General features: G+C 51.9%; 6 protein-coding genes across 6 annotated transcripts; 2 read left to right on the forward strand and 4 right to left on the reverse strand.

Moving 5' to 3' along the window:
* Positions 1–3,009: 3,009 nt before the first annotated feature.
* On the reverse strand, positions 3,010–4,266 carry M406DRAFT_61969 (uncharacterized protein; the record flags this gene model as incomplete). Its single annotated transcript, XM_040924754.1, has 2 exons — positions 3,010–3,132; positions 3,190–4,266. The coding sequence occupies 2 exons, from the start codon at positions 4,264–4,266 to the stop codon at positions 3,010–3,012; spliced, it is 1,200 nt and encodes a 399-aa protein (XP_040775982.1).
* A 1,346-nt stretch (positions 4,267–5,612) lies between these two features.
* Positions 5,613–7,296, reverse strand: M406DRAFT_331336 (uncharacterized protein; the record flags this gene model as incomplete). Its single annotated transcript, XM_040920619.1, has 4 exons — positions 5,613–6,171; positions 6,298–6,799; positions 6,894–6,930; positions 7,195–7,296. 4 exons carry the CDS (start codon positions 7,294–7,296, stop codon positions 5,613–5,615), a joined length of 1,200 nt encoding a protein of 399 aa, XP_040775983.1.
* Positions 7,297–13,656: 6,360 nt separating this feature from the next.
* M406DRAFT_292291 (uncharacterized protein) lies at positions 13,657–18,948 on the reverse strand (the record flags this gene model as incomplete). The annotated part of the gene is made up of 5 exons (XM_040919026.1): positions 13,657–14,585; positions 14,742–15,745; positions 15,981–18,661; positions 18,692–18,825; positions 18,880–18,948. 5 exons carry the CDS (start codon positions 18,946–18,948, stop codon positions 14,202–14,204), a joined length of 4,272 nt encoding a protein of 1,423 aa, XP_040775984.1. The 3' UTR covers positions 13,657–14,201.
* Positions 18,949–22,656: 3,708 nt separating this feature from the next.
* M406DRAFT_260268 (syringomycin biosynthesis enzyme-like protein) lies at positions 22,657–23,688 on the reverse strand (the record flags this gene model as incomplete). Its single annotated transcript, XM_040917353.1, has 1 exon — positions 22,657–23,688. The coding sequence occupies one exon, from the start codon at positions 23,686–23,688 to the stop codon at positions 22,657–22,659; it is 1,032 nt and encodes a 343-aa protein (XP_040775985.1).
* Positions 23,689–24,460: 772 nt separating this feature from the next.
* On the forward strand, positions 24,461–26,100 carry M406DRAFT_356769 (uncharacterized protein). Its single transcript, XM_040923523.1, has 3 exons — positions 24,461–25,164; positions 25,322–25,513; positions 25,616–26,100. Exons 1-3 carry the CDS (start codon positions 24,601–24,603, stop codon positions 25,904–25,906), a joined length of 1,047 nt encoding a protein of 348 aa, XP_040775986.1. The 5' UTR covers positions 24,461–24,600; the 3' UTR covers positions 25,907–26,100.
* A 543-nt stretch (positions 26,101–26,643) lies between these two features.
* M406DRAFT_331340 (uncharacterized protein) lies at positions 26,644–27,874 on the forward strand (the record flags this gene model as incomplete). Its single annotated transcript, XM_040920620.1, has 2 exons — positions 26,644–27,244; positions 27,702–27,874. 2 exons carry the CDS (start codon positions 26,644–26,646, stop codon positions 27,872–27,874), a joined length of 774 nt encoding a protein of 257 aa, XP_040775987.1.
* Between the last annotated feature and the right edge of the window lie 56 nt (positions 27,875–27,930).

Consider the following 27,930-nt stretch of genomic DNA (forward strand, 5'->3'; position numbering starts at 1 on the left):
GGCGAACGGCAGGACAATGTGAAGGAGTTTCTCGAGGGGGAAGCGGCCGAGGAGAAGGCAGTTAGGTTCCTGAAGGAGGCGTTTTGGAGGTTGAGTGATGGTGGGGCCATGGTCGGTCGATATGATGGCGCGGTGGCCGTGGGTGAGGGAGGTGGTGATGTGATGATGCTGTGGCGCTGGTCGCACCATGGGGCAAAAGAAGGTGGGGGGGGGGGGGGAATGCTAAAACTCGCTCTGAGCAAGTTTCCCGATATGGAGCCTCCTCGAATGATCCGGCGTCCTTTTCTATGCAGCCATATGAGGAAAGGAAGGAGAAGAACACAATCGGAATAATACCAAAGTGGAGGGGCCCTCTAGACTCCTCGTCTAAAACAAACTGGAGAAGAAGAAGAAGAAAAAAAAGGAGATGTGGAATAATGGAACAATGCAGTCTACGCTTTATGAAAAAGAGGTATATCAAACACCAAAGACAGCATCACCAAAAGGAGGATGAATGCCAAGCAAGCAAAGAAGTAGAGGAGGAAGTGAGGAGCACGGATGGGAGCATTAATGAACCAGACGAAGAAAAACACTTTCAGGTTGAATCAAAACCTGGTCCGCCGTTCATCTTGATACGTAGATAGTACATCTACCTATGGTACACATCACAAAACAGACTTGCCATGTACTACCTTGGGAGAGGAGATGGCGAGAACAACACACGTACGCAACGACCGAGTGCCGATCCTTCCTCCTCCGCCCACCCCCATGTAAACTGGGGGAATGACTGGTAAACGGTTCACCCGGTCTGAACCAACAAGATGTGGGGTTTCTGTTCCTTCTCTTTTGCTTTTGCTCGGGGCGGCCTCGAAATAACGCAGCCGCAAGGTTAGAAGGGGGGGGGGGGGGAAGAGGGAAAAACTACATACACAAACCCCCCATCGTTGCGCATGCCGTCTGGACAAGGAATTGTGTGAAACAGTGACAACCCGGAAGCGGTGGAGGGAGGACGTCGAGATCCACACTAAACTTGATTGGGGGGCCTCCAAAACGGGGTTTTGTGGGGGGGGGGGGGGCACCTTGTATTATACTGGACCTCTCTCTCTCTCTCTCTCTGACAAGCTTTCGGGAACCCCAGATGCTAAGAGGTCATAAGCACATTTGCTTACTTGTGGGGAGGGGTGGGCCCCAGGGAAAGAAAGAAAGAAAAAAAAGAAAAGAATAGGTAACAGGATGAAAGAAGTAGGGCCCCACAACCATGACCAAGCCTTCCCGCTCACACGGGCTTTGAGCTGCGACGTGCCCGTTCTGACGCTGAAACGAGCGTGTGCCAGGGCAGCGGAGACCAAAAAAAAAAAAAAAAAAAAAACCTGGAGGAGACGCACATGGGTTTTTTTTTTGGTTTTTTTTTTGGTTGGTTGGTTTGTATGTTTAGGGGGCGCGGCACATGCTCGTTTCGAAAGAAGAAAAAGGGAAAAAAAAAGTTCAGAGTGGACGACGGATCGTCGCTGGTCCATGCCGACTCGAGAGATGGGATAGCCGCTGGGCTTTGGGTTGCAGGTTTCAGTCTGGATGACGATCTCACCTCTTTGTGTCTTATCTTTTGGGTTTGTAAGGTATTTCTTGACAGAGGTATCGGTGAGGAAATGTTACTGGCAGACAGACCAATTTATCCTGGTGACATTCAAGGTTCCTTGCAGCCGCTCTTGACAGTACTCGATCGCAGACTGTTGTTTTTTCTTTCTTTTTTCTCTGCTAACAACCTACCATACCTCCCCCTCCCCCCTTCCTTCCCTCAGTGTATTGTAATAATATTGAATGCTTCAACTCAAGTTATAAAAGTCCTAGTCCACGCGGCTTTGTCGCGCAAGGGGTCTCCGACTCGTCTCGCTACTGACACCGTGAACTTGTCTTTCTTCTTCGGATGAAATCTGACCTACAGGCTTTGAGACCGTTCACACATATCGATTCGGCGATCTTTTTTTTTTTTTTTTTTGAGATCGAACTGGCCCACTCGCCACGTAGCCAAGACTTGTCAAAGAAAATTGGAATAATTCAAAAATTGGACAGACAGTTCCGTTTGAAAGGGGGGGGGGGGTCAAATAGGACGGACGTACCTTGACCCAGGGGGGTGAGGGCAGACAGATGCAGATGGGAAGAATGGGACCGGGGCGACTGTCCGTGTGTACCCGAAGGCTGACATGGTGGACCAAATCCATCCTTTGCATCAACAACATGCAATAAAAGCCAGTCAAGTCACTCTTCCTGTATATGATTTCTTACACGATGCTGCACGAATAAGGACAAAGAGCGTGGAGAAGAAGGAAGAAAAAAGAGTGGGAATAATCTTGCCGTGTTGCCGATAAATTCTTGGGCAAAAAGGCCCCAAAAGGTATCGGTAAATAGCCCGGACCCGAGCCGGCGAGGCTCTCATCCAAGCATGTGCCGCCAAATAACGTCGTCCCCCTTCGGCTCCTTTTTTCTTCTTCGGCCTTGGAGGTTCAACTGGTCGGTGTGAGAGTTTTAGAGAAGTATGTGGAGTTTTTGTGAGATGATCGGAATACTTTGTTGTGGGCCTTTGTGTCGGATTCAATAATGTAAGGACCAGTCCGAACAGGCAGACCGATGCCTACCAACCATCCTACATGTCGGATATTGGGCGTTCGGTACGTCGGTGATTGGTGATTTCCACGATGACGATGTAGAAAGCAAGAACAGCGGTTTGCAGATGACGAAGTGGATGAGGTGAGAGGATCCAGAAGCATGCCTTTGATTATACTGCAGCTCAAGATTAATTAGTCTACATCCAACTGAAGGATCGTCCTCCACACAGCGGTGTGGGCCTCTTCCTTTTGACTGTGAACAAACACACACACAGAGAGAGAGAGAGAGAGGTTGTAGAGAGAGCACAAGTATGGCCTTTTCACCATGCTACTCCTCGGTAGTACCAAGCAATGGGACGCTCTTGTCTGCATGAACTGCAAAATTTTAGGCCACCAAGGACTGCCAATGGAGGAGACTTACTGGTAGCTATTTCCAGAATATCGTGCCCTCCATCAACCTCCTGGCCGTTCTGTATACGGCTGCACTCTCCAATTTCCCCCCAGCATCATACTTGGCATCAACCTTGAGCAGACCAGTAGGGTGGGACACCTCCAGACCACCCACCCTCCTCCTCCTCCTATCCTCACTCCCTCTCGGCTCCTGCACTTGATCAAGACACTGCTGAACAACTGACCCAGGGATATCTGCAGCCGCAGCAAGCGACAACGCTACAGTGACAGGCACGGCTCTGTGTGGCTGTCCCACAGACAAGGCTCGCACGCAAATATCCCCTGCTGATTTCCCCCTCTTCTTCTCCTTCTCCTCGGGGCTCATCTCGCCATCATCTCGTCGTCGAAATTGAGGCACCCACACCATGGCGATTTTGGGAACGCTCTCGGGCACATCGGCTGGCTGACCCGCCAGGCCCATCCTGACCCCGGCCGCCCGCCTGATTGTGTCCAGGAGATTCATCAGGTCCAAGTCTTTCTCCATGTCCTGTGGCATGAAGCTCTTCTTGTCGTCGTCGCCCTCCTCAGGCATCTTCTGTCCAACGACCTCTTCGGCCTTGACAAACACGCACGGGTTCCCGACATCGATACACGTCGCCTGGCTACCCTCCACAGTGTCCGCCGCACGACCAGTCGGCAGCAGACGTCCTGTCCTCGACCCAGCAGGGTCCAGAAAGTCCAGCCGGACCGGTGCCGCAGTCCCAGCCACCCCGTCGATCGCAAAGTCCCCAGACGCCGCAGCCTCGCCGCCGTCGTCGACAAGGGGAAATGTCGAGCGGATGATCTTGCCCGTGTTCGTGTTGTGGATGTTGACCACCACATCCTGACTGCCGTCGTGGTCGTTGTCGTCATGGTTGCCATGATCTCTGGCCCTCTGCGGCGTGACCATGCCGCTGTCTACGGCAAACGGCCCAATGGCGGCGCTCATGTTGCCGCAGTTGGAGCTATAGTCAACACCGCTGTCTCGTACGCCCACGGCGGCAAAGGTATAGTCGACGTCGGCCCTCTCGCCGACCGTGGACGGGCCGACCACACAGATCTTAGACAGGCTCGAGATTCCACCGCCCATGCCGTCAAGCTGGCGGCCGTTTTCAGCGTCAGGGCTGCCCAACACGCCGTGGAAGATGGCGGGCCATTTTTCCTTGTCTGGGGGGAGGTCCTGGGCTCTGAAGATGACGGCGCGGGAAGTTCCGCCGCGGTAGTAGGCTGCTGGGAGGCGGTTCTGTCTCATCATGCTAGTCCTGTTTCGTGTTGTGGCTGAGGAGAATGAGGATGATATCGTTGTTGTTGGGGTTGTTGGCGATGTTGCGAATGCTGCTGTTCTGGCGAGACGCGAGTGGCATGATGGCGTAACGCCGGCGGCGGCAGCGGCGAGACGGGCCCAAGGACCTGTTGGCCGCATGGAGGCCGTCGACATCAATGTTAGGGGGGAAAAGGCGCCGTGGTGAGAATTTTGTTGATCATGTCCATTACACTGTCGAGAGTCGCCTGTTTTGGTAGGTGAATGTAAAGTTGATACTTGAATGCTGGAATCTGAAGACTGTCCTTCCTAGATAAACCAAATGACTTGTTTGATTATATGAAGTTGGGGTTAGGGTTGGAGACCGCCCCCCCCCCCCCCCAAAAAAAAAAAGGATGGTGAAGCATGATATCAAAATTAAATATTGAAAGGGCTCCTGGAGAGGTGTGCAGACTATTCCTATAAGCTGTCATGACAATAAGTTATTTAGCAAGCTCTGGTCTTGAGTGATCATGCGGTGATATGTGTAACATCAGGGTTAAAAATGCTACTCGAGGAACGGACTGTGACTATTATCAAGAAATCGAACTCATTTTCATCTTGCCACAGCAGTGAAATGACATGGCTTGTCCTGCCTAAAGCCAATCAACAACCTTGAGTGGCCAAAAGTTGACACCAGCCGTTGGTGGCTGGTGATGCTGCTCCACAACGTGGAAGACCATATTGACTAAGGTAAGGCGTGGGGATAGCATCATTTGTCAGAGCAGTGCGCTTCAGTTACGATCCTGCTATAGTATAGCCAGCCCAGAATACATCGAGCTTGTATATATAGATCAAGAGAAAAGCACTTGTCAGCGTCTCATCTGTAGTCCGTGTTGTCTCAGGTAATACATTACTAGAGAGAGCTTTTGGTTGATGGTGTTCCCTGAAAATGGAAAGTTATACAAGGCGCGTAACGTGTCGCTTCTGAGTGTCTATCATGCAGAAAGCACACTTGGAAGCCATAGACAAATTGCCTCCTCAAAACCCTTCCAGTAATCAAATGATTGACGTATCTGCGTCTTGCAGACTGGCTTAGAACCCAGTAATTTCTCATATAACAATCTTCTCAGAGTCAGTCCCCCGCTAGATCTCAAGAGATGATGCAAGTAAGGAAGAATAATCATTATATTGGTGCATATGCATCGTGTATGGTGGTGGAAATCGACCACCAGGACCGTTTTCCCTTCAGGACAAGATGGGTATATGTATGTATATCGATGAATCAAGAACAACCTCCCAAATCAAAAGAAAACACAAACACACGACAAGTTCTGCTGCACCATTGGAACGCTCTTCAATCAATGCAACAGAATCTCCTTGCTATCCCTCGTCAAGAAAGCCGCCCTCTGCGGGCTCCGCTGTGGCGCCGCATTCCTCGACCCGTCAAAAGGCATGTCGTCCCCCGTCGGGCTGCTCTCACTACCCTCATCCGTGCCCGACCGGCCCAGGGTGCGCATCATCACCACCTCGCCCATCTTCAGCCCCGCGCTGCTGTTGCTCCTGTGGCCATCGCCGTCCATCCAGGGCGTATACGCCGCCGCCCCCGCCGCGCTCTCCGACCGCACGCCCTCGTGTGAGCGGGTGTTCCGACCCCCCTCAAGCCCCCGGTCGTCGATCTGGGTGAAGTGCTGCTCTGTGACCTTGACCTCGATCTCGTGCGTGATCATGATGCGGTCGATGTTGCGGCGCAGGTAAGGCCAGAAGACTGGGAGGGAGGCCATGATGGTCGCGAGGTCGACCTCGAGGATGGAGAGCACAATCGCCGTAGGGCCGTACCAGGTCGGGTCAAACGTTGGGTAGGTGGCCGCCTTGTGGTCGACTATAGAGACAAAGCGGAAAATGGAGCACAGGACGGATCTGGACATAATGAGCGCATGTTGTCAGCTAAAAGAAATAAGAAAAAAAAAAAAGGGAATCGGAGAGAATTTGTATACAATCGCCTCTGATGGAAAAAGAGAAACAGAGAAAATGAGGCCAACTTACACAACACCCAGGCCATACAAAAAGATCATGGCGATGCGAGACTGCCTCTGCCTTCCCGCGGCAGCCCACATGGACCGAGAGAACAGCGGCAGAGCAAAGATGGCGATATCAATAGCCATGTTGCAGGCGCCATGGACCATAAACGTCGTGACGAAGGTCCGCTTGTCATCCGAGCCGTACCCGTAGCGCGTGGCCGAGACGGTAAAGTCCCAGTCCGCATAGATGGGCACGCACGGCACCCACGCCAGGATCGAATAGACGATGCCCCAGATGGCGGTGATGGCGATCAGCACAATGACTGCTGTCCTCATGATCATGGGCTGCCTGCTGTCCGCTGCCGGGTGCTCGTTCAGGAGCCGCAGGTACTGGAAGAGGAGCGAGATCTTGATGGCCGCCATGGACATGTTGTAGCAGGCATTACACCACCAAAACATCTTGACGAACTCTATCATGCCGTCGATACCTAACAGGATGAAGTGCTGGCCCAGACCCGCGTTGACCACTTTACATGTGGGTAACAAGTGATGATAATAGTCAGCAACTGGACCCCAAAGTGAAGAGCATCATCATCGCCTCGAGGGAGGTTCACAACGTACAAAATATCGAGCCCACGTTGGTGACCCATGTTAACAACTGGATAAAATGAAGACCATCTTTGTGAGCAGGTCGATATCCCTCAGAAAATTTGTCGTCCATTAGGATTGTTACATACCACAATCAATATTATGAAATAGTCGTCCCATCCTGGACATCTCGTAACAAAAAATCGCACATATAATCGTAGCGTGGCAGAAATTGTCGAGAGAGTCTTTCGATATAATGATAACAAGGTCAGCGTATGTGTGTTCGGGGTCAAGCGGTCTCACACCCAGGAGCCTCCTCATTCTCATCGCTCACCAATAAAGTAATCATGAAGCCATAGACGGCAGACTTCGTGTTGAAGAAGGGGGTGGGCTCGTCGAGGTTGTCGTACGACCCTATTGATTGGAAGAGAGACATGAGAAAGATCCCTCGATCTCTCGAGTGAGGTTCGGCAGGTGAAGGTCGTCGGTCGCCGGACTAGGAATATAGGGATAAAATCTTCGTCTCTTTCTCTGTCTTTTCCTTTCTCTTTTTTCTTGTTTCTCACTTTTTTACTCGCTCTGGTATCGGCTCATGGTAGCCTGGCATCTGGGATAAAATGCGAGAGGCATTGCCATGCCATTCCTCAGAGACAAAGAAGGGGGGGGGGGGCCAACACAAAAAGGGACACCCACAATAATAAGAGCGGTCGTCCTACGGTTCCCTCATCACTGGGGCAGATTCCACGTGCCAATCCCGCTCCACACCCGCAGGCGATGCAACCACACTTACGTTAGCACCTTGGGGGTGTAGCTGCAGATCCGTGGCGTATCAGGGACCAGAGGAGGTGCAGAGTAGCAGCAACGAAATCCGATCCCCCCTGAAAAGTTCGCCATGGGAATTCTTGGTGTGGGGTCCGCAGCCCCCAGTTGGACCAGACAAAGCGTTAAGCTGGCACGGCTGGACGCTCAACGGTTTCGACGGCGCTCATTCTTTTTCTTTTAGGCCTCGTGCTTGTTCTTGATACTACCCAAGATGCAGCTATGTGCCATCTGGGTGCGAGTGCCGTTGCGGGGTCTGCAACAGACAACATGTAACCATACTAGAGTATACCATGTTCTTACACACTCTGGCTTTTCCTCGGGGGGCCCCTTTGATGCCATCATGCTGAGTGAGCACTTCTTGTCGTCAGCCCTTCCTTTCTATGCACTCTTACCATTCTAAGGTATGTTTGTACCATAAGTAGTCTGAGGATCCACTCACAGCGGAGCGTGTCATAATCCCGTGCATGTGTATCTCGCCTGCGGGAAGAATGACAGATCGAGGAATCGATCACCATCATCTCGTAGCCAAGATCCACCTGGCCCGCGGGCCGCTCCATTTGCTATCTCTCTGAAGCGAACCAGGCACACTGAGAACATAGCTCAATATGTCAACACTGCACTATAGTACGCCTGCAGTAGCAGCCAGAGATCTTTGCTAGGGTCTAACATCCGTGACCTCTAACAAGAGGAACGTGCGCATGTCAGGCCTCGCTTCCCAAGAGACGGTACGCTTATCTCTCCTCCACATAGGCAGACCCCTCTCTTGGCACTATGTCGGATGCCTCACCATGAATTGAGAGAACCAAACTGTGGAAAGCTGGATGGAGCCTGACTTGAAAGCGTCCGGCTTTTTCAGCCAAGAACTCACACAACTTCGACATGACACTGAAAAAAAAGTCGGGCGATGTTCTTTATTAAGCCCTCTCGCTTACAATGGGGCGCGTGGAGCTGCCACGCATACAGGGTCTGGCTCTCGGAGGATTTCGAACGTTTGCCTCCTCCAGCGGAACTCGCCACTTTAGGACCAGCAGAGCAGAAAGCCGGCACATCCACTTGCCCCCAGTAGAACCACTGATAATCATTCTAGGGTATTCAGGGGCAGCCTGGGCTTTTTGGGGGGGGGGGTCGAGAACAAGATATTCTCTCTTTTTTCTTCGACCCCGACAATTCTGTGCTCCCCTTCTGCTTTTCAAGTTCAAAGGTGGTCTTTGCGCAAGACAGAGGCTATACACAGTAATCAGGATTATTATCTACTTAAGTAGTTAGCTACGGTCAGAAGACATAATTTTTCTCACCACATCAGATACACACTATCTAAATCCTGCAACTCCTCCGCTCTGAATGGTAAAGCGACCCAAGAAGGGTATAGTCGGGATGTTTCGAGGATTTTTATCATGGCTCCCGACTGTGAGGAACCTTGGGTCAACCAACTTTCGGCCCCTGTCGTTTTGCTTTTCTCTTCTTCCTATTTCTCCCCCCCTGCCTAAGTGCAGGAAAATAATTGGCCCCGGCCCCTTTCCCCTCTCCCCCGGTCCCGGTCGACTATGGGGGACCCCTCGTGTTCCTTTCATAACAGACCTTGATTATAGCAAGATTCGATTCAACGCACAGTCCCCGTCACTACTACTATGGTACTGGACCAAACGTCCTCAGGCAGTAACCAGCTCGCCGGCATCCAGAACAGCAGGTCACTTTTATTTCAGAGCGGTGTGGAGAGCACCGGAATATCTCTTCCTCCCATACTGAAGAAGAGGGGTTATATCACGCCAACTATAAGTGATGAGCAGGTCCGAGTCCCTTTCTTAGGGTGACTTAGGTTTCCAGTCTGTACGCTTGGCAGTTTCAAACCCTCAAGAAAGGGAGATTTCATCGCGACCTTGACAGCTCTCTCTCTCTCTCTGCCCTGAAATATGCGCCAGTTATTGATTTTTCAAAGTTTATCTGGGCTTAGCAAAGGAGCCAGAGTGGTGGGGATGCTGATCCGCAAAGGATTCGCATCTGACGTGTTGTTACCCAGAAAGAGCAAACACACCTTTTTTCACCTCGGCCACAGTTCCGAAGTGGGACCACACTGTACATTTTTGCTCGTCAGCACGGAACCACTCCCCTGTACCGCTTGTGCTTTTCACATCCCCATCCTGGCATGCCTCTCGCTCGATCTGGAAACGACCACGGTAGTGAGGTGTGCCTTTTCGGTTTAGCTGCTGAGAGTCCCATTCCCGATGGAAGACCTCGAAATCGCCATCTTGCATCGTGAAGGATTCGGCCGATGTCCTCCGGTGGGGAAAGGGACTCTGCGAGGTGGTTGGAATACCTAGACCGGTTCTTGGGATTGTGGCTGCATGCTGTGCCTCCCAGCCTCATAACGCCTCAGATGAATAAGTTGGAAGGCGAGAGGGGGGGTGGAGGAGGGCACCCATACATATTAATAGGATTCCGGTTAAAAGATGACAACTTTCGGATCTGGGCATATTTTTCGAGTATTCAAACCGTCTTCAACACACTACCACACCGGCAACGTAATCGCAGACGCATCTCCCAGATGTACATATGTATTGGTGTTGTCCATGGGATTCAGCGGATCATTGGCCTGTTGCAATTAAGGTTTCGAGTATCCGCCAAGCACCTGAGTGTACCGCTTCTGAACCCCTCGTGGCATCAGTTCAAAGAGGTGGCAGCTGCGAAGTGGTCGCGACCAGGCCCTCCTCGCGTGACAAAATCTTATGGCTTGACTCCGATGTCTTAATGTTCGGGATGGCCCTGTAGAGGCTACTGCCTGACCAGACCGCTGGAAGAATGTCTTTTGATGGATATCTGCCAATTGGTATGCGGCACCTCTATCAACGCGATCAACATTAATTGCCCTTGATAGGTGGCCACGCTACACTTTCAAGCCTCATCTCGAGAAACTTATCAAAGAACGCCGGGTCTGCGAACCGGCAACGAACAACTCCAGGAGCTTGACAACGCCTGTGATCTACTTTTCATTTTTATTTCTTTTCCAAAAAAAAAAAAAAAAAGAAAGAAAGAAAGAAAGAAAGAAAGAAAGAAGAAGAAAAGAAGAAAGCCCCTTTCAATTTGTTCTCAATCTTTGGTCATATTGCGGTCGAATATTCACTAGTACACCAGGAAGTGCTTCCATAGCCCGTGGATCTGCAGTGGTAACTTGATATCTATAACTCAACCCCTGGGGACAACTCCCCTACGGGCTATTCAAAGGGTCGGTAAGCGGCTCAATCATGTACATGCGAATAGTCTCAGACTGTTCGGTTAGCTTGTAGCCTGGTGGTTTAGGCATGAAAAATGGAGAGATCATCATGCCCCTGACGATCGTGAGCCGGGGGCTTATCAACCACAGAGGACCGCTGATCAGACCCTCGAAGACTTTTCAGAATGCCAAAGAGAACATGGCGATAAAGTCTTTGAATACTCAAATACCTACTTCTTAGATCTCCGTAGCTTTTGTCATGATGCTTACTCGATGATTCGAACAAGTCTTCCTCTTCCAAAGATAAAGTAAAAAAAGGTATACTTGGTCCAGCCTTCCGAACCTGCTCACGTCAAATGGAACTGTTCAGCGTTCCTGCCGTCTCAATCTCGTCCAACTTCGAATTGCCTCAAAGTCTATTGGTTTGTCTCTGATCTGCGTATCTTCAGGCTGGGAAAGAAGTCATGAAACAACGCTAGGCCCACTCGTATGCTTCGTTTAAGCAGGAGTAATCTCTGGCCTGAACCCAAAAACGGTGGTAGGATGAGCCGTTGTGCTATCCGCGGTGTTTTAATTCGGGCTGTGCGTGTTGCTAGCAGGTCTATGAGGCCGTCATGACATGTACGAGCTGGCCATTGCCACCTGGTAGATGCTCCATGCCTCCAGCGTGACTCGGTGAATAATTCTGGACTGGGGCATATCTTCAAGCTCCTCGTGAATTCAATAGTGTCAAAGTATCAGAGCCCTGACTCGTCTCTCAAGAGTGATCTGGCATGAAGATAACGCCCGCTGGTATGTCACCAGTGCGTGTGACAGTGTTCATTTCTCTTTTCCCTTTGTTTTTTCTTGCTTTCCTAGTTCCAAACTTTGCTTCTTTTTGTTTCAGTGTCATCCGATTTCTCAGTTCCAGTGATAGGAGTTTTGATAGAAGTGTCCAGTAGCACAAAGTACAAAATATCAGGCACAGAAGTTGCTGGAGGGCACCCACCATATTTACCATACCAGCAGCAAGGCTCCAAAGAATGGATTAGTGACCGTGGACCGACCGTGGACCGACCGTCTCTCAAACGGCTCTGCTTCATTTGCTTTTCAGTTGCGAAAGGATTTTGACGAGGGAAGAGTAGATTTGTTCTGGCTCTATGGATCGGTGGACGACACATGTACTCAACCTGACATCAAATTTTGGCACAAGGATTTTCGATTTGCTACAAAATTCGTCATTTTCATGGCCTGTGTTGCCCAAACAAAGGCTGGCATGGAAGTTGGCCTCCTCGTGACCATCAAAGCTGAATCAAGACCCCTTTACCATCCGTGGACTGCAGACATCAAATCCAAAAACACTTGTGAACGAATAAATATGTATGATAGCTCAGGCCTGCTCATAGAGGGTAGTGTCATACAAACAAGATATCTGCAAGGCGAAGTAAGCCCAAAAAGATCCCTATGCAGCGATTTTCATTCCAAATATCAGACTTGATAACATCGCCTGGTCGGTACGAAAATGTCACCATCTACGAATCTACCAAAAGGAAATGCTGTTCTGCAGCACAGTGGAGGTGGAAAAGAATTGGGGGGGGGGGGCAGGAAGGTTATCAACTGATGGCCTCCAAAAGGGAGAATGCAGAACTGTCTTGAGAGGCAGCATTTGCCAGTCTTTGATGTCTATGTCGTCACAAAGTGCACACCCCTTTGTCGATGAATGGAGACAAAGTGAATGCTACTCCAATCAGAGTGAACGTGTCGCGTACGCGTACGAGCCCCAGAGCGCGTTGGGTGGCTATATAGGTGTGAACAAAATCTTTGCTGATGCCTGAGGGCGTTTGGCCGAGTGGTACAGATTGCTTTCATACTTCTGTTTAGTATTTCGGAACCACAAAGCCAAACAAACTCAAGAGGCTCACTGTTCGATTCTCATCGCACGAGAATCGTTGGTTACGTTCTGGGGGATCACTTTTTTTTGTTTCCTTCTCCTTTTTAGCCACCACATCTGAGGGCTCTTGTTTATAGACAACATTCTAGTATTTTCAGATAATTATGGATGAGAGTGAGCAGTCCTTTCTTTGTCTTTCTGAAGGCTTTTTTTTCTTCTTTTGTTATCTTCTGACTTTTGTCTTCCTTTCTTGCCTTTTCTTTCTGCCAAACCTCTTCTACCTGGCGAGCCCACTGGTAGTCAGGAGAAAACCATATATGCTGCATGCCTATGTGTCAGACTGCACACATTCATGTCTTCTAATTGAATATAATCATCAATTTTGAGATCTATCATACAACAGCTGTATATTCACAACACATGCATGTTATTGGCCAATTTATTGTGCGCTTTCTTGCGCAGTTTCACAACTGTCAACTACCATATAGGAAAAACCTACTCTGGGCTGGAAATAGTGGGTTGGACCTTGGATGGAGCGCTAAAGATGCAACTCAGGCCTTGTGACATGTTGGTTGACACCGTAATTATGTTCTAATTTGGTAGATTCTAGCTGTGTATTCTAGGGAACAGGTCGTAATAATCAAAGCATTGTGCATCTCACTTACTCACTGATGACTTCCAATTTTGAGAAGAGGACGGAATTTAAGTCAACCCCGGCTGGCCAAGCCCAAGTTGGACGGATACGAGCCTTCGGCCACCATTCCACCATTCCACCCTCACATTCTCACATTTTACTCATTATTTTCGGAATTTTGCTTTGTGACCGTACGCAATAATGACACCTATGAAGCCTAGGGTCACCGCCTCACGTGAAACCACAGACACATAAATATATTGAGCTGGCCCAAAAAAGGGGGTATCATTCCATTCCTCATGTCTCAAAACAACAAAACATCAAGTCTAGTGACACATCCCAGAAGACCGAAGAAGATAGAGAGAAAGAGATTCCTCTCAAGGATGCTCGAGGCAAGTAAGAAGGAGGGAGATGGGAACCAAGCTCTACCCCACACCCACTCATCTCTTTTCAACCGGTTCTCCTGCTCCGATGCCATGCCGTAAGTGATCAGTGCTACCGTATGATGTGATGTGATAACCAACCTCTCTCCTCTCCCTCATGGATACCACCGACTGACCGGCACTGAGACTGTCGGCGAGGATCTGTGACATCCTTCCGTCTCCGCTGCGTCAGGCAATGCCTTCTTGTGCCACATAAATGCCACGCAACCTCTTTGTAACATGCTACTTCCCGTGCTAAAAAGAACGCCTACTACTCCTTGTGACCCAATCCCTAAGAAACTATACAATGCTGCGACTTCCTCTTCCTTTTTCTCTCGACTGGCCTCTCTATTTCTTTTTCTCGTCCATTTTTCCGTTCATGTAGTCAATGCCGCGGGTCGGACGGGGCCCGTCCGTGACTCTTTTGAGCATCCACCATCTCCATCTGGACGGCCTCCACCGCGGCAGAGGAGGCCCCAGCGGCAGTCGGGGTCTCGGCCGCACGCTTCTTCTGTTCGACCTGCATGGCGACCACGCGCATCTTCTCGATCAGCTCCGGCATACGGTACGGCTTGATAATGACGTCGTCACAGCCCGCAGCTTTGGCTTCCAGAATCTGCTCCAGGCGCGCGTTGGCAGTGGCCGCAATGATGGGGATATGGCCGCCGAGGATTTTGCCCTGGCGCTCGAGCTCGCGGATCTGCTGTGTACAGGTGAGGCCGTCCTGGATGGGCATCTCCACGTCCATTAGGATCAGGCTGAGGGGGAACTTGGTCGGTGTGGCGGTGGGCGTGACGAGATTGGTCGTTATAGGGTTGCGGAGGTTGAGACCTTTGACAGGCGCGATATCGGGTGATCTGGCCGGTGTTGCCGGGGTGTTGGGGTTCGTGTCAGATGGCAGGTCGTCAGCGTTCGTCATCTCAACATCCCCTAGCCACCGGTCCGAGGCACGAATCTTCTCCAACGCCTCCAGACCATGATTGGCAACGTCCACGGTGAAACCACGATCCGCCAGACCGCGTCTGGTGAGCTGCTGGTTGATCATGTTGTCCTCGACCACAAGAACGCCCTCAATCTTGGGCGGTTCGATCGTCATCTCCGTGTCCACGTCAGGCGAGGAGGCCGTTTGATCCAGACTCTTATTTGGTGTGCTACTCAGCGGCACCTCTACCGAGCCGATCTGCAAAGACTCTGCCCTCTTCGTTATGGGAAGGCTGTTCGCCTGCAGGGCTGTTCGTGCTGTGGCTTTTGCTTCCTTCAGGGCCGCTTCGCTTGGCCGGTACGTCTCGACGTAGAAGGCAAAAACGGACCCAACCCCCGGTTCTGATGCGACGCCAATGGCGCCATTATGCATCTCACAGAGTCTCCTGCTGATGAAGAGGCCGAGCCCAGAACCTCCATACTTGACATGGGTCCTAGCCGATGCCTGTTTAAAGCGCTGGAACAATGTCTTCATCTCTTCCTCAGTCAGGCCCTGACCGGTGTCTTTGACCTCAATGGTGAGATATATTGGGTTACCACTTTTCGCGGGGAAAGGCTGCTGGTATTCACTCCCTTGCAACGGCGGTATGAACTGGACCGAGCAACTTGAGTCGGTTGGTTTCATATCTGACGCGCTGATGGTGATCGTCACAGAGCGGGTTGGACCAGATTTGGTAAACTTCAATGCGTTGGTGAGGAGATTGATCAAGACTTGTTTCAGGCGAGACGGGTCAAGGTCGAGATATTCCAGGCCGAGATCTTCGTAAGACTGGTCGACTTTCATCTGCAGGTCTATGTCCACTCTTCGTGCCTCTACCTCAAACATCTTCAGCGCCTCTTGAGAGATTTGTATAGGGTCGACGGTGATCGGGGTCACAGCTAGGAGCTTCGAATCGAGCTTGGACATTGTGAGTATGTCGTCGACTATTCTTTTCTGGTGCTGTGCGCCTGTACGATAAAAGGTCTTCAATCAGTGCCGTACTTAATCGAGGGGTTCAAGGTAAAGATCCAGGGACGCAGCCCAGTTCAAAGAACGCAATACACGAGTCATGTATCATGACGATTATTAACAGGCAGGACAAGAGGACGTATGCGGAGAGAACACATAGATATAGGTGAAAAAGGCCCGGGAGGAGAAAGGAAAGGGGGGGGGGGGGGGGAGAACAAGAAACGGTCCACCCACATGCTATGATCGTCTCAGCGTTCTCGACACTGCTCTCCATGAGGACTTGGTCTTCTGGTCGGACGTTGCCACCAAGCATCCCGTTGTGGGTCATCGGAGACTGCCTACTAAGACTCTTGTTGGGCTGCGTGATGTCGAGCGCCTTCGACAGCGACGCAATGACAGCATCAGCGCAGTGGATGATCGCGCTAAGAGGATTGCGCATCTCGTGGGAGGTCATGTCGATAAAGTTCTCCTGCTGTCGTTTTGACTCGAGGGCCTCTTCCTTTCGAAGCCTCTCACGTTCCAGCTGCCATTTCTGTAACGAGACGTCGCTCACACATCCGCAGACTGACTGAGTCATCCCGTCTGAGCTCTTTACCGGCATGAAGGTGCTGTGCACCCATCGAGGTGCGATGATCTCGGTGTCGTGACTGTCGACCACTTTCCAAGGCAGTCTCAGTCGGACCTCGCAAGTCTGCGGGACGCCCTCGCGGACGACCTTGTTCAAGGCGCTCTCGAGAACCGGGACGTCCTCGTCGCTGACACAAATATGCCATGGCTTCACCATATTTTCCTTCGGTTCGAACTTGTCCTTATCCAGGCCGCACATCTCGAAGAAGACATTGTTGGCCTCGACAAGCTTGCCCTCGGGATCGATCTCGTACATGCCGACCGTCGCCAGTTCTGCCATGCGCTTCAAGTTCTCCGCCTGCTGCGCCCGCCTAATCGCCTCCTCCGCCGTCTGTTTGTGGAGTGTCACATCGGTCAGACAGGTCAATATCTGGCGCACCGTCCCATCTGGAGCGCGTTCGGCCCTTACAGCCGCAAAGATGTGACGCTCGGTGGCGTGGTCATCGATCCCTTGAAGTTCCACGCCCGCCTTTTCGAAGCTCGGCGACTCTCTCATGGGGGGAGGTGGTGAGTTGATAGTCTCACGGCGGATCAGTCGGCACTCGTAGGTGACATTGTCTTCGTAACGAAGCCGGTCATAGGCCCGCATAACGCCAGGTCGATCCTCTTGGACAATGTATGACAAGATATCTCTCAACGCGATCGAAGGGCCAGTCTCTCGCATTGGGTTCCCCGTGATGCGGTGCCAAGCATCGTTCGCGTAGGTCAGCACTCCTTGAGCATTCTGGAACGCCATGCCGATCGGTATAAAATCCGTGATGGCTTCAAACTTCTTCATGGACTCGGTTGCCTCTCGTGTGCGGTCGGCCAGCTTGGCCTCCAGCTGTGCCTGCTCGAAGGCTGCCTCCTGGATCGCGTTCCTCCCCCTTCGGGCCTCCTCCTCGATCAGGATCGTCGATGCCAGCGAGTTGGCGAGCTTCTGGCTCATTAGTGATATGAATTGGCGGTAATCGTTGTCGTAGGGTCTTCTCGGGTTCAGGCCGAGGAGAAGGAAGCCCATGGCGTTTTCTTCCTGCGTCGGCCGGATCGGGCAGAGCACTACACTCCGGCAAGCGTCGCCAAATCCTCTCCATTCGAGTCCAGAGATGAGAGACTGGGGTAGCGACCCGTCCTTACTCTGCAGGACAAGTGGATACGGCCGCAAGGAAGCTTCTCGGAAGAGGTGTGCCAGCTCGTCGCTGCCATCCTCGAGAGAGATAGCGCTGGATGCGAGGGTGTGCCCAGGAGGAACGCCGAGCCCCCCCTCGAAGCGGAATAACTTGGGCGGAGTCGAGAGCGCACCTGCTAGAGACTGCGACCCCTCGTGGACGCTGTAGACGGCAGCCAAAGGAACATCATATTGAGGTGAAACTGCGTCAAGGGCCTCGATCAGTTTGGCCCAGAAGGATGACACGGCCCTCGCCGTGACAAGGGCGTCTCCGAGGTCGACCAGCATCTTCATGCGCCTCTCCCACAGGCGCACCGACGTCGTGTCGAGAATAGGATGCAGAAAGCCCACAACCCGGTCCTGATCCTGGCCCATGATAGGCACTATCGACCACTTGAGGTAAAGCTCCTCGGGCGCGTCGTCACTCTTCAGTATGAAAGATTTCCACTCGTCGTCTACAACGGCCTTGCGCTTCTGGCTAGTTGTGATCATGATGTCCTTGAGCTGGTTGCCGACACCGGGCCAAGCAGCCTCGACCGACTTGCCCAAAAGGCCTGGATGTTGGGAACCGCACAGCTTGCTGAACGCCTCGTTGTAGATGAGGGTGTACTGATCACCCCAGTATATCGTAATGGGTCGGGAGTCCGCAAGGATCTGGTTGAAGGTCTGCTTGAGAAGCGGGGGCCAGGTTCCCGGCGGGCCAAGAGGGGTAGAAGCCCAGTCGAGGCTGGCGATGACATTCAGATAGGGCTCCTGATCATGTATCAACTCCGGTAGGACCAAATCTGGCTCAATTGACATCCTCAGCGGCGATGATGCGCTCGCAGGTTGCCCGACATCCGTGATAGGAATTGATAAGGGCCGAGGGGTGCGTTCGGGGCGTCTTGTGGGGTCGGATGCGGACATGGGCGCGGACGAGGTCGAGGTCGAGGAGGAGGAGGACGAGGCCACCTTGTTGGCACTGCCAGAGACCCCGAAGCTGCCCTTCTGCGAATCGAGCCTTACCTTGCGAGGGCGGTCGGCCAACTCGGGCTGCTCGTTGGCACCGACGACAAGCCATCTCTGCTGGACTAGACACTTGCTCCACTGGGCGTTGAGATAGTAGAAGGAGGAGTCGGGGGATTCGGAGGAGGAGGAGCTCCTGAGTTTAGTGGCGCCGGCGGCGCGGAACGAGGCCGTGATCCACTCCCAGAGAGCGGCGTGTTGGGCACGCGAGTCCTCTAGCAGGTCTACTAGATCATCACAGGCCGCCAGGGCGGGATTATAGTAGGCAATGAGGGAGTCCTGTCTCGTCGTCGTCGTCGTCTTCGAGGAAAAGGGCCCGGTGGCAGCGACAGCGGCGCCACTGGCGCCATCGACGATGAAGGTCGGTCGTGGGTCAGCCTCAAGCAGATCGACAATGCCGACATTTCCAAGTTGCGGGTGCATCCTGTTGTTCGTTTTCCTGCGAGGATGTACACTCCTAACTCAAGAGGAGGAGGTCGGCATAGCTGGCGGTTGTGGAGCGCAGGGTGCTTGATCAACAGATCGACTCCCCTGTGAAGCACAACACAGAGAGAGGCGCGAGGAGAGAGAGCGCGCGAAAGACGGAGATACAGACGTAGAGGACAGAGAGGGAGGAGACGTAGGACATGCAAGTCCAAGCCCAAAGCCCAAGCCCGGTCTGCTGCGAGAGAGACCGTAGGCTCTGTGCCTAGCAGCAGAGGATCTCGAAGAAATCCAGATAGAATAAAAAGAAGAGAGGAAGAAAGAAGAAAGACAAAAAAAAAAAAAATTCAAATTCGAATAGGGGAGGCAGATGACGATGGTAAAGTCGGTGGGACAGCCGACGGAATGCGTGTGCCGTATTGGCACTAAGACTAGGCCAGGCCAGATCAGACCAGCTTTTTGAGAGGGAGACTCTTTTGATGTTGAGATTATACGGTGGGGGAAGAGAGAAGGAGGAGGTGGAGGGGTGTCGTTGTTGAAGGGGTGGGGGCGTGTGGCCTCGACAAATCGCCGTCGAGGAGGCGAGAAGTGAGAGGAGAGCTCGTGGGACCTGCCGTGTACGTGTGCGATGAGCGAGAAGAAGGAGAAGGAAGGAAGACGAGTCGATCACCAAAGTTAGCCTGGTTTCTAACCCTCGTCACGATAGAGAGGGAAGGAGAGAGCTGAGCTAATTACTATGTCTAGGGCTCTAGCAGGTTCCGGGACCTAGGAACAGCAGCGGGAGGATGCTGCGTTTGGCTTGGCTTGGCTGGCTCGGAAGCGGGCAAGCAGGGGAGGAAAAAAGAGAGGGGAAAAAAAGTCGAAAAAAAATACCTGAAGGGAAAGGGAAGGAGAAGAAAGAGAGCAGAAAAAAAAAACCACACACAAAAAGTCAGTGTGGGGTTGCAATCCCTCACGATCAACGGTCCCACCGACCAAACTTGGAAGTCGAACGCACCTGCACCGTGACCAGACAGGGATTGTGACCGCCTCAAGCAATCAAGTCTTCTGGATGAGGAGCTGACAAACAAGAAGACGGAGGGTGGAGAGGGGACGTATTTGTTGTTGTTATTGTTTGTTGGTGTCAGTTGGCAGACTTGTTCCTCGAGAGGAACCGAAAAAAAAAAAACATGGAACATTTCCGAGAGTCGAGGGGCACAAAGTGGTTCGTGCTCCAGAGTGGTATTGTGTGATAGTGGGTTCGTCACTGAAAGGGGACGGAAATGTTCATCTGAGAGGAGAGTCAGAGCAAATGAAATAAAAAATAAAACCGAAACTATTTCAAGCCTCGTCCTCCTCCTTCCTACTTCCAATCTCTCTTCTTTCTTTCCCCCTGTCATGCGACTCGCAGTCCACGTTGGCGCAACCAGCGATGAGACTATCTGGATGGGATGAACCTTGCCTCCTCCACTCCCCCCCCTCCCCTCCATTTCGAGATCGCCTCGACGCCGCCGAGATTGGCGCGCGCAGCTCGGCTTCAGCCGTAGGGACCCTATCGCTTCTTTAGCACGATCTTGACTTGTGCTAGCAATGGTTTGCTGCCAGGGACAAGTAATGCCATTCTAAAGCGAGTCAGCCTGTCATCAGCAGCATGGAACAAAAGACCAACACGCGACCCCTTCTTCGTTCCCGTTACATGACTTATGGTGCCCCCTTCCTTCCGCTGGCATACTCCCACCAAGAAACGAAGGAATCAAATAATATAAACCCCGTACTGCAGTATATAATCCTTGTGTCGTACACTTTGATGAAGCCTTCACAGGGGTGCCCCTCCTATAGTGTATTCACTACAACCTGCTGGTCTGTCTCAGAGAGGGAGTGCTTCGGTCCTTAGGTTCCCAGCCTCGGAAGTTGTTGCTAGGTGGAAGCGGAAGAGGTGGTGGTGGAGCTCACTGTAGTAGCAATAAAGGTGCAGTCTGCAACCTTCCGCAGCAGCAGGTCCGCTCGGTGTCCCTCCCTCCTGGGTCAGGATGACGTCATGGTCTACGGCATAGTGTATAGCTGCGCGTCCGGTCCCCTCCCACCCCCGTCGGCAAGGTCGGCTCACGAGTCATTTATCCTTGTCAGTCACTCACTTTTGCAGATGCTACTTACCCCCCCCCCCAAACAATGTGGAAAGTTGTGTTATATGCGTGCATACATTTGCGTGTGTATGTGTAAATGTATACATTTGTATGCGCTCCGGTGCTCTGAAACTTGTCCAACATTATTTCTGTTTTATTACCAGCCCACCCAGCAGCAATATGGAGAACGAAAGGTAAGGCGAGATAGGAAGAAGAGCCGGAGGGTTGTGACCTAATCCCCATATAAATGTGGTGCAACTCAACAATTGGGGACCTTCCCACGTTAGGGTTGCTATGGGTACATGGTACCGTACTATTGTACCATGTACTATTACTATGTATGACTGGAGTGACCAGGTTCAGGGTCGCACGGGCAGAGCCGTTGATGCGTTCTCATAGATGCGCGTGATTCGACTTGACAGCCTGTCCATCACCTAGTGAAGACTAATCACCACTACTTTGTGACCTTCCCAAATTTAGAACCCTTCACTGGTGCCAGCACGCAGAATACTGTAAATGATATATAGTACATAGCGTAATATAACACATTTCTTGCTTCTTCTTTCTAACAGGATACAGCAGCGACGCCGCAGGAGGATCCGATCGTGACGACGTCTTGGCCCCCCACACGACCTTCCTTTTCCCCTCTCCGTCCTCCCCGCCCCTCTCTTGTAGACAAAAGATCACAGAGCGGATGCTGTCGCAAAAGGTGGGCTGCATGAGCCAGCTGTTTATGCTGCTGCTGCTGCTGCTGCTATACGGTCATCGAACGGGGGCCCATCTTCAAGTGGAAAGCAGTCAGTATTGTTAAGCTGGGCTCTTGTTAGCTCTTCATCTTCTCCTTCTTCCATGATCGACAGGGGGTGTCAGCCCCTGCTAGTGAGAATTTGTTTGTATTCCTACTCGGCGCCGACCGAAAAATACTATGTACATTCCTTCTATGGTACTTAAAAATGCATTCGCGACAGAGGGCGAGTCAGTCAGTCCAGTCTTCTGTGCATATTCTCTTAGCTTTTGGAGCTACGGGGATAATTAGAGCCAGCGCTGTGTTGTGGGGGAACATTGCATAGTGCGTTTAATCGAGGATCATTTAAGAAACTGCAACCGCTTCAACACTTGCCCTGTGAGTTACACTTTGAATACTTTACCTCCCTCACATCCCCAAGAGAGAGTTTGTGTGAAAGTGAGAGAGACTTGGAACTGCTCCCTTCAACCCCTTGTTTCCTTCATCCTGGTCGCAAATAGTGGGTCTGATAAGGTGTCATGAAAGCTAGGGTCCCTCTTCTTCTTTTACGTGATAAGAAAAAGCACCACATAAACTGCACTGGAAAATTGAATTCAACTGCCAGGCCCACCTCATCATTTTTTTTTAATTTTTTTTTTTTAACAAAATAGGAGAGGAACGACAGAAACAGATTGCTTTGAATAGAAGCCTTGTTTTATCATCCCGGAATAAACATGTCACTTTTGCCTCGATGAATACATCCTCCAAGGGGAGAAGAAATGAAGAGAAAGAAAGTCCAGGTAAGTTTTTCTTCGACGCTTGGTGCAGACAACATACAGAGACGGTGATAATACAACCTAACAATTGCAACCAATATGTTGCCTATTTCCAAAGACTTGCATAGATGACTCTCTCGCCCTGGAAGGAATTCCTCGAGTGCAAGGTCACCCAGTTATCTACCAGCAAGACGTCCCCGCGCTCCCACACGAAAGATACCGCCAGCTCGTTCATGATTTCAAGACACCTGCTCAAGATATTCGCATTCATAGCGCCGCCGTCTCCAAACACCACGGCCTTTTGCGGATCGTTCCGCTTGTCCTTCCATCCTGTGAAGGCCGCCACGATGCTGTTGAACCACGAGATCCTCCCCGTGCGCGGATCCTTCTTCGTAGCAGGTACCACCGCGGTTGTCGTCCTCAGCAAATCCCCTTCCAACCACTCGACCTCCATACCCATGTCTCTGCCCACACTCTCCGCATCCCTCTTGGTCTTGACGGCGAACGTCGACTTCCACCCCCTCCCGATAGCACTGGACGGGTCATCCTCCTTGGGCAGCACCCGCACGTATCTTACGCCCTTCTCTTCCAGCTCCTGCACAAAAGTCGGGAATTCTGCCCTGATACGCTCGTAAACCAGATTCGACAGTACGATCGGTGTCTCACCGCCCTCCAGGGCCGGTTTCATGCAGTAGAAGAATAAAGTGCCCGGATGCGTCTTGCTCTGCGCCATCTCGTGATGGAACGGGATTAGCTGGTCCGCAGGTGACTCGTTGGCCGTGAACACGGAGCCCGTGATGACGGTCCGCGGGGCCGCACCGCCCACATAAGGAAAATTGGTGAGCCCAAAGGACTTGCAGACGGCATCAAAGTCGACGGGTGTCGAGATGGGCGGGCAGAACCCCCGCAGAAGGATGGCGCCATGGGTCTGGGCGAGCTGCACGAGGTGGCCCTGCCTGCGCGTGATCCAGTCGATGACGGCATCTGTATGAGTGAAGGCTGTGGTCTGCGTCTCGAATTTAGCTGGGCCTGGAGTCAAGACGAGCGGGAAGGCGATCTTGAACCCGTCGACCGTAAAGTGTTTCTGCTCCGGGATGGAATCGATCGCGGCCGGCGTGAGCTCCGGGATAGGGGACATGAGGAGGTGGTTGGCCTGACAAGAGCTTTCCGCCAGGTGAGTTGCTGCTAATGACGTTCTCTTCTTGTCTGAGAATGCTATTAAAAAGAAGGAAAACCTTGTTTAAATTGCCAAACGGTGATTTACGGATTAGCGTGATCAAGGACCAATTCCAGGAGTCTGCCGTGCAGACTTCGACGTCCCCAAATTGCGCCATTGCCGATATTTACTCCGCTGAGACTAGACTTTGTCCGGTGTAATTGCACAACTACGCAACTACCTACCTTAGCTGTCATGTGTAGACATGTTTGTTGTCAGATTCTATTGTTGTTGTTCGGGTCTACCAAAATTATTGACAATGAACCAAAACTCAGTGGTCTCTAACGATGGCTAGCATGTTGAGACTACGCAAGTAATTACATTGTGGACCAATTCTTTCAAAAGCGCCTGATGATGTGGTGACTTTTCGGCGGGTCTTTGGCAGGCCTAGAGCATGCTGCGTGGGGTTTCTGAGTCTTGACTGGCATGCAAATGATTCTGCATTATTGCAAATGGTTATATTGCCTCAACGTGCTCGCGACTGGCTAGCATATGTCTCACCTTTGAGAGGCGGTTCACGCCCTTGCACCGTGCCACGCCGCGTTCGACCGCGCTCCAGTATGGTGTCCTTCACATTCCTGAGGATATCGCCCCCCCTGACTTGTTAAAGTACGCAAGGGAAAACTAATTAATATGGACAGAGAGGGCGAATAAGATTTCCCACATCCCTCTTCCTTTCTCTCTCGTGATGGAACTTTTGTTCGTGTCTTTGCCAATTACACACACCAACAATACGATAATACCTGGACTTTTGTGTCTTTTTCCCATCGATAGTACTAATACCTGTCACTCCTTGTTTCATATGGTTAACGTTTCCTCCTGCTCTCATGAATCATGGCGGTCCAGCTGAAGACCACCGGCTCGTCTTCCAAGCAGTCCACGACCCGCTGGCGAGGGATACTACTGTCGACCATACTCGTCGCCTTGTTATTTGTGGGCCTGTACAGCCAGCCTCTGTTCTTCGACGAGGACGGCCTGGACCAGAAACCGATATCAAAAAAACTCCACACCAACCAGGCTGTCTTTGACCCAAGCCACGGGCGCGACCGGCCTCTGATCCTGTACGCCTATGCCGAGTCCGACAACGCCAGGGAGAATCTTGAGTTCTTTGTCAAGAGAGGGCTGCACGCGCGGGCCGACTTCATCTTCATCTTCAACGGCGAGACGGATGCAGTCGGCATGATCCCCACCAACCTGGAGAACGTCAAAATTGTCCAGCGGGAGAACACCTGCTATGACATTGGCGCCTTTGGCCAGGTCCTGGCCAAGGATGGCCTGTGGATGAAGTATAAGCGCTTCATCACCCTGAACGCCAGCATCCGCGGGCCTTTTCTCCCCGTTTGGAGTGATGAGTGCTGGACCGATGCCTTCTTGAACAAGCTCTCGGATACGGTCAAGGTACGTAGTAACAAACCGCATTCTTTTCCATCTAGGGCGTGTGTGTTGGTCAGAAAGAAAGAAGGGGGGGGGGGGGATGTATACAACCAAACACTACAAGGTCGGTAGCGATTGTCAAGTTCATTATTAACAATGCTCTTTTTTGTCGTTCTGCTAGCTTGTTGGCCTTTCGTACCACTGCGTTCCCAGCCCTCACGTCCAGTCAATGCTTCTTGCCACAGACAGAGTCGGCATGAAGATATTACTGGATCCGACATATGCATACTCGGTGCCTCTTGACACCCCTCCATGGGGTGGTGCAGAGCTACCAGTCGGATACTCGGTCTGCTACAGCGACTACGCCCAGGCGGTAAGATTGCCCCCCCCCCCCTCCCCCCTTTTGTTCCTATTTCTCATGCTTCCACTCTATTTTTCATTTGACTAACGCTTGTCTGCTGCTGTCGTCGTCCAGGTCCACGCCGAGATAGGCATGGCACGCCTCATCCGGTCGCAAGGTTTCGAAGTGGACGTGATGCTGACCTCGGTCCACGCATACACGCCCAAGGAGTACTGCGAGGTCCTAGGTCCCCAGTCGGACCATCTGGGTGCCGGCAACTACTTCGGTTCCAACGTGCACCCATACGAGCTCATCTTCGCAAAGGCGAACCGCGGGATCGATGACGCCTTGCTGGACCACCTTACCGAGTGGCACTATACCATGAACGACACGAGCTGGGACAAGTGCGGGCGAGACAGGCCATAGTATGGAAAGAAGTGAAGGGGTGGTAATAGTTTTGTGATGGATACGATGACAATATTGGCTGGTCGAAGAGGAGGGTGAGAGGGGGTTTGTTGCCATTTTTATGTGTAATTATCTTTAAGGGCCTCCTTCGATGTTCTATTATACATATACATAGCGTGTGGGGATTTTCATAATAGACGAACGACCTCATTGATATTATTATCATTAATCGGAACATCATAAATTTTGAACGGCATGCTCAAGCACATCATTCATATGTTTTGTTGTTGGAGCATAATCAAGGGGCATAATCAGTCAGCACGCTCTCCCTTTGTTTAGATTGCCTGAATCTTGATTGCCGATTAACTAGTTCACTTTATCGTATCATTGGACCCTTGTGTCATCATGCATTGCACTGGCTTGCGGCGCAGCCTGTGGGAGGGTAAGGTGACCACTGCAACTCTCCGCTCAGCCCAAGCAGCCGCCTACGCTTAGGCTGTTTTGCGGATTTGCGCAAAACCACATTATGAACGAGAAGACCCCTGATTACATACTTAGGTCATACTTGTCAGCCATAAGATCTCCCCACCATAAGAGGTACCGTAGCCATCCTGACGAGCCCCTTTCTTCCCCTTCACACCGTGGGACAGGTAAGGGGAGGAAAGAAAAGAAAAGAAAAACAAGAAAGTAATACCAGTCTGAGAAAGAGGGTCCACCTCTTCCCCCCACACCACAACACAACCCATAAACAAACAAACATGGCAGACGTATCGTACGGTGGCTTTGCGCCCCGTCGCAACCAGGGAATCATAGGGAGGTCGCTCTCCTTCTGCACCGGCCGGAACATGACCTGGCGATCGACAGCCTCGCCCGTGGATATCCCAGGTGCCTCTCCGCCCAAACCCTCGACGAGAAGATGTCTCTTGTCCGCCTCCGTCCCGGAGAGCACAGATGCCGTCCTCTCCAGGTCCATCCTCGAACAGTGCCGAATCGCCGACAGAACCTGCGACACCAGCCCGCGCGCAAGCCTCAAGGAGTGTGGGAGCTGGGCGTCGCGGACCTGCTCAGAGGCGGCGGGCAGCAGCAGCATCACGCCGTGGTCGACCTGGAAGGCCTCGTCGAGCTCGTCCAAGGAAGGAGGAGGAGGAGTGGCAGCACAGAGCCTGGGAAAGAGCTCCTGCAATCACCAGATGACTTCGGCAAGTGTCAAGACGGAGTTTGCCAAACGTCGAGAACCTCAGAAGCAGGCAAGGGACCAGGTGTCGGCCTTGTCGGTTGCGCTGCGTGGGCTGAGTAGGAGTGCGCTCAACGTTGCTGAGGGCCAGCGTGATCAGATTGGTGCCGCACAGCGAGAACATCGTGAGTAATGATTAGTATTCGTCGTCTTTGAAGAGAATGACTTTTTCCTTCCTTTTCTTCTTCTCCTTTTACTTTTGGCTAATCGCAGATGAGTAGAAGAACAGATAAAGAAACACGTCACGGCTGCTGAGATACAAAGCAGCATGGTTGGTCTGAGCCTGGAAAAGGAGACCCTTCCTCACAGTGATGTCGAGGCTGGACAGCCAGTGTCAATACCCGACACAAAATGTATCAGCGTAGATACGGTGTCAGAGTCGTCGCCGGCGACTTCACTCACGAGCTCGAGCACCACCACATGCTCAATGTCCTCAGATGCCTCCTCCGTCGGATTCGCCTCACGAGAGGAGCAGATTCGAACGCTCCTGGACCGACTCATGGAGTATTTCTTTGCTGTGTGCGCAAACATGCACACGCAGAATGGAACAGGGACCTCAGTATGCGATACACCATCATCCAGGTCGTCTGTGCCAAGCAGATCGTCTGAGCACCTTGGAGGAGGAGCAGCAGCCGGAGGAGGAAGGGTCAGAGCCGGTGCCAACCGCAGTGGAAAACGCCGTGCGAGCCGGAGTGATGATGGTGGTGAGAGCGGTGACTCGGACTCTGACGAGGACGACAAGCGGCCGCGGCTGAAAAAAAGAATCAAGGATGGGGAGACGCAGCCGAAAAGGCTTGCTTGTCCATTCTTC

Source organism: Cryphonectria parasitica (assembly GCF_011745365.1).
Source record: "Cryphonectria parasitica EP155 unplaced genomic scaffold M406scaffold_5, whole genome shotgun sequence".
In the NCBI taxonomy this organism is placed as follows: Eukaryota; Fungi; Ascomycota; class Sordariomycetes; order Diaporthales; family Cryphonectriaceae; genus Cryphonectria; species Cryphonectria parasitica.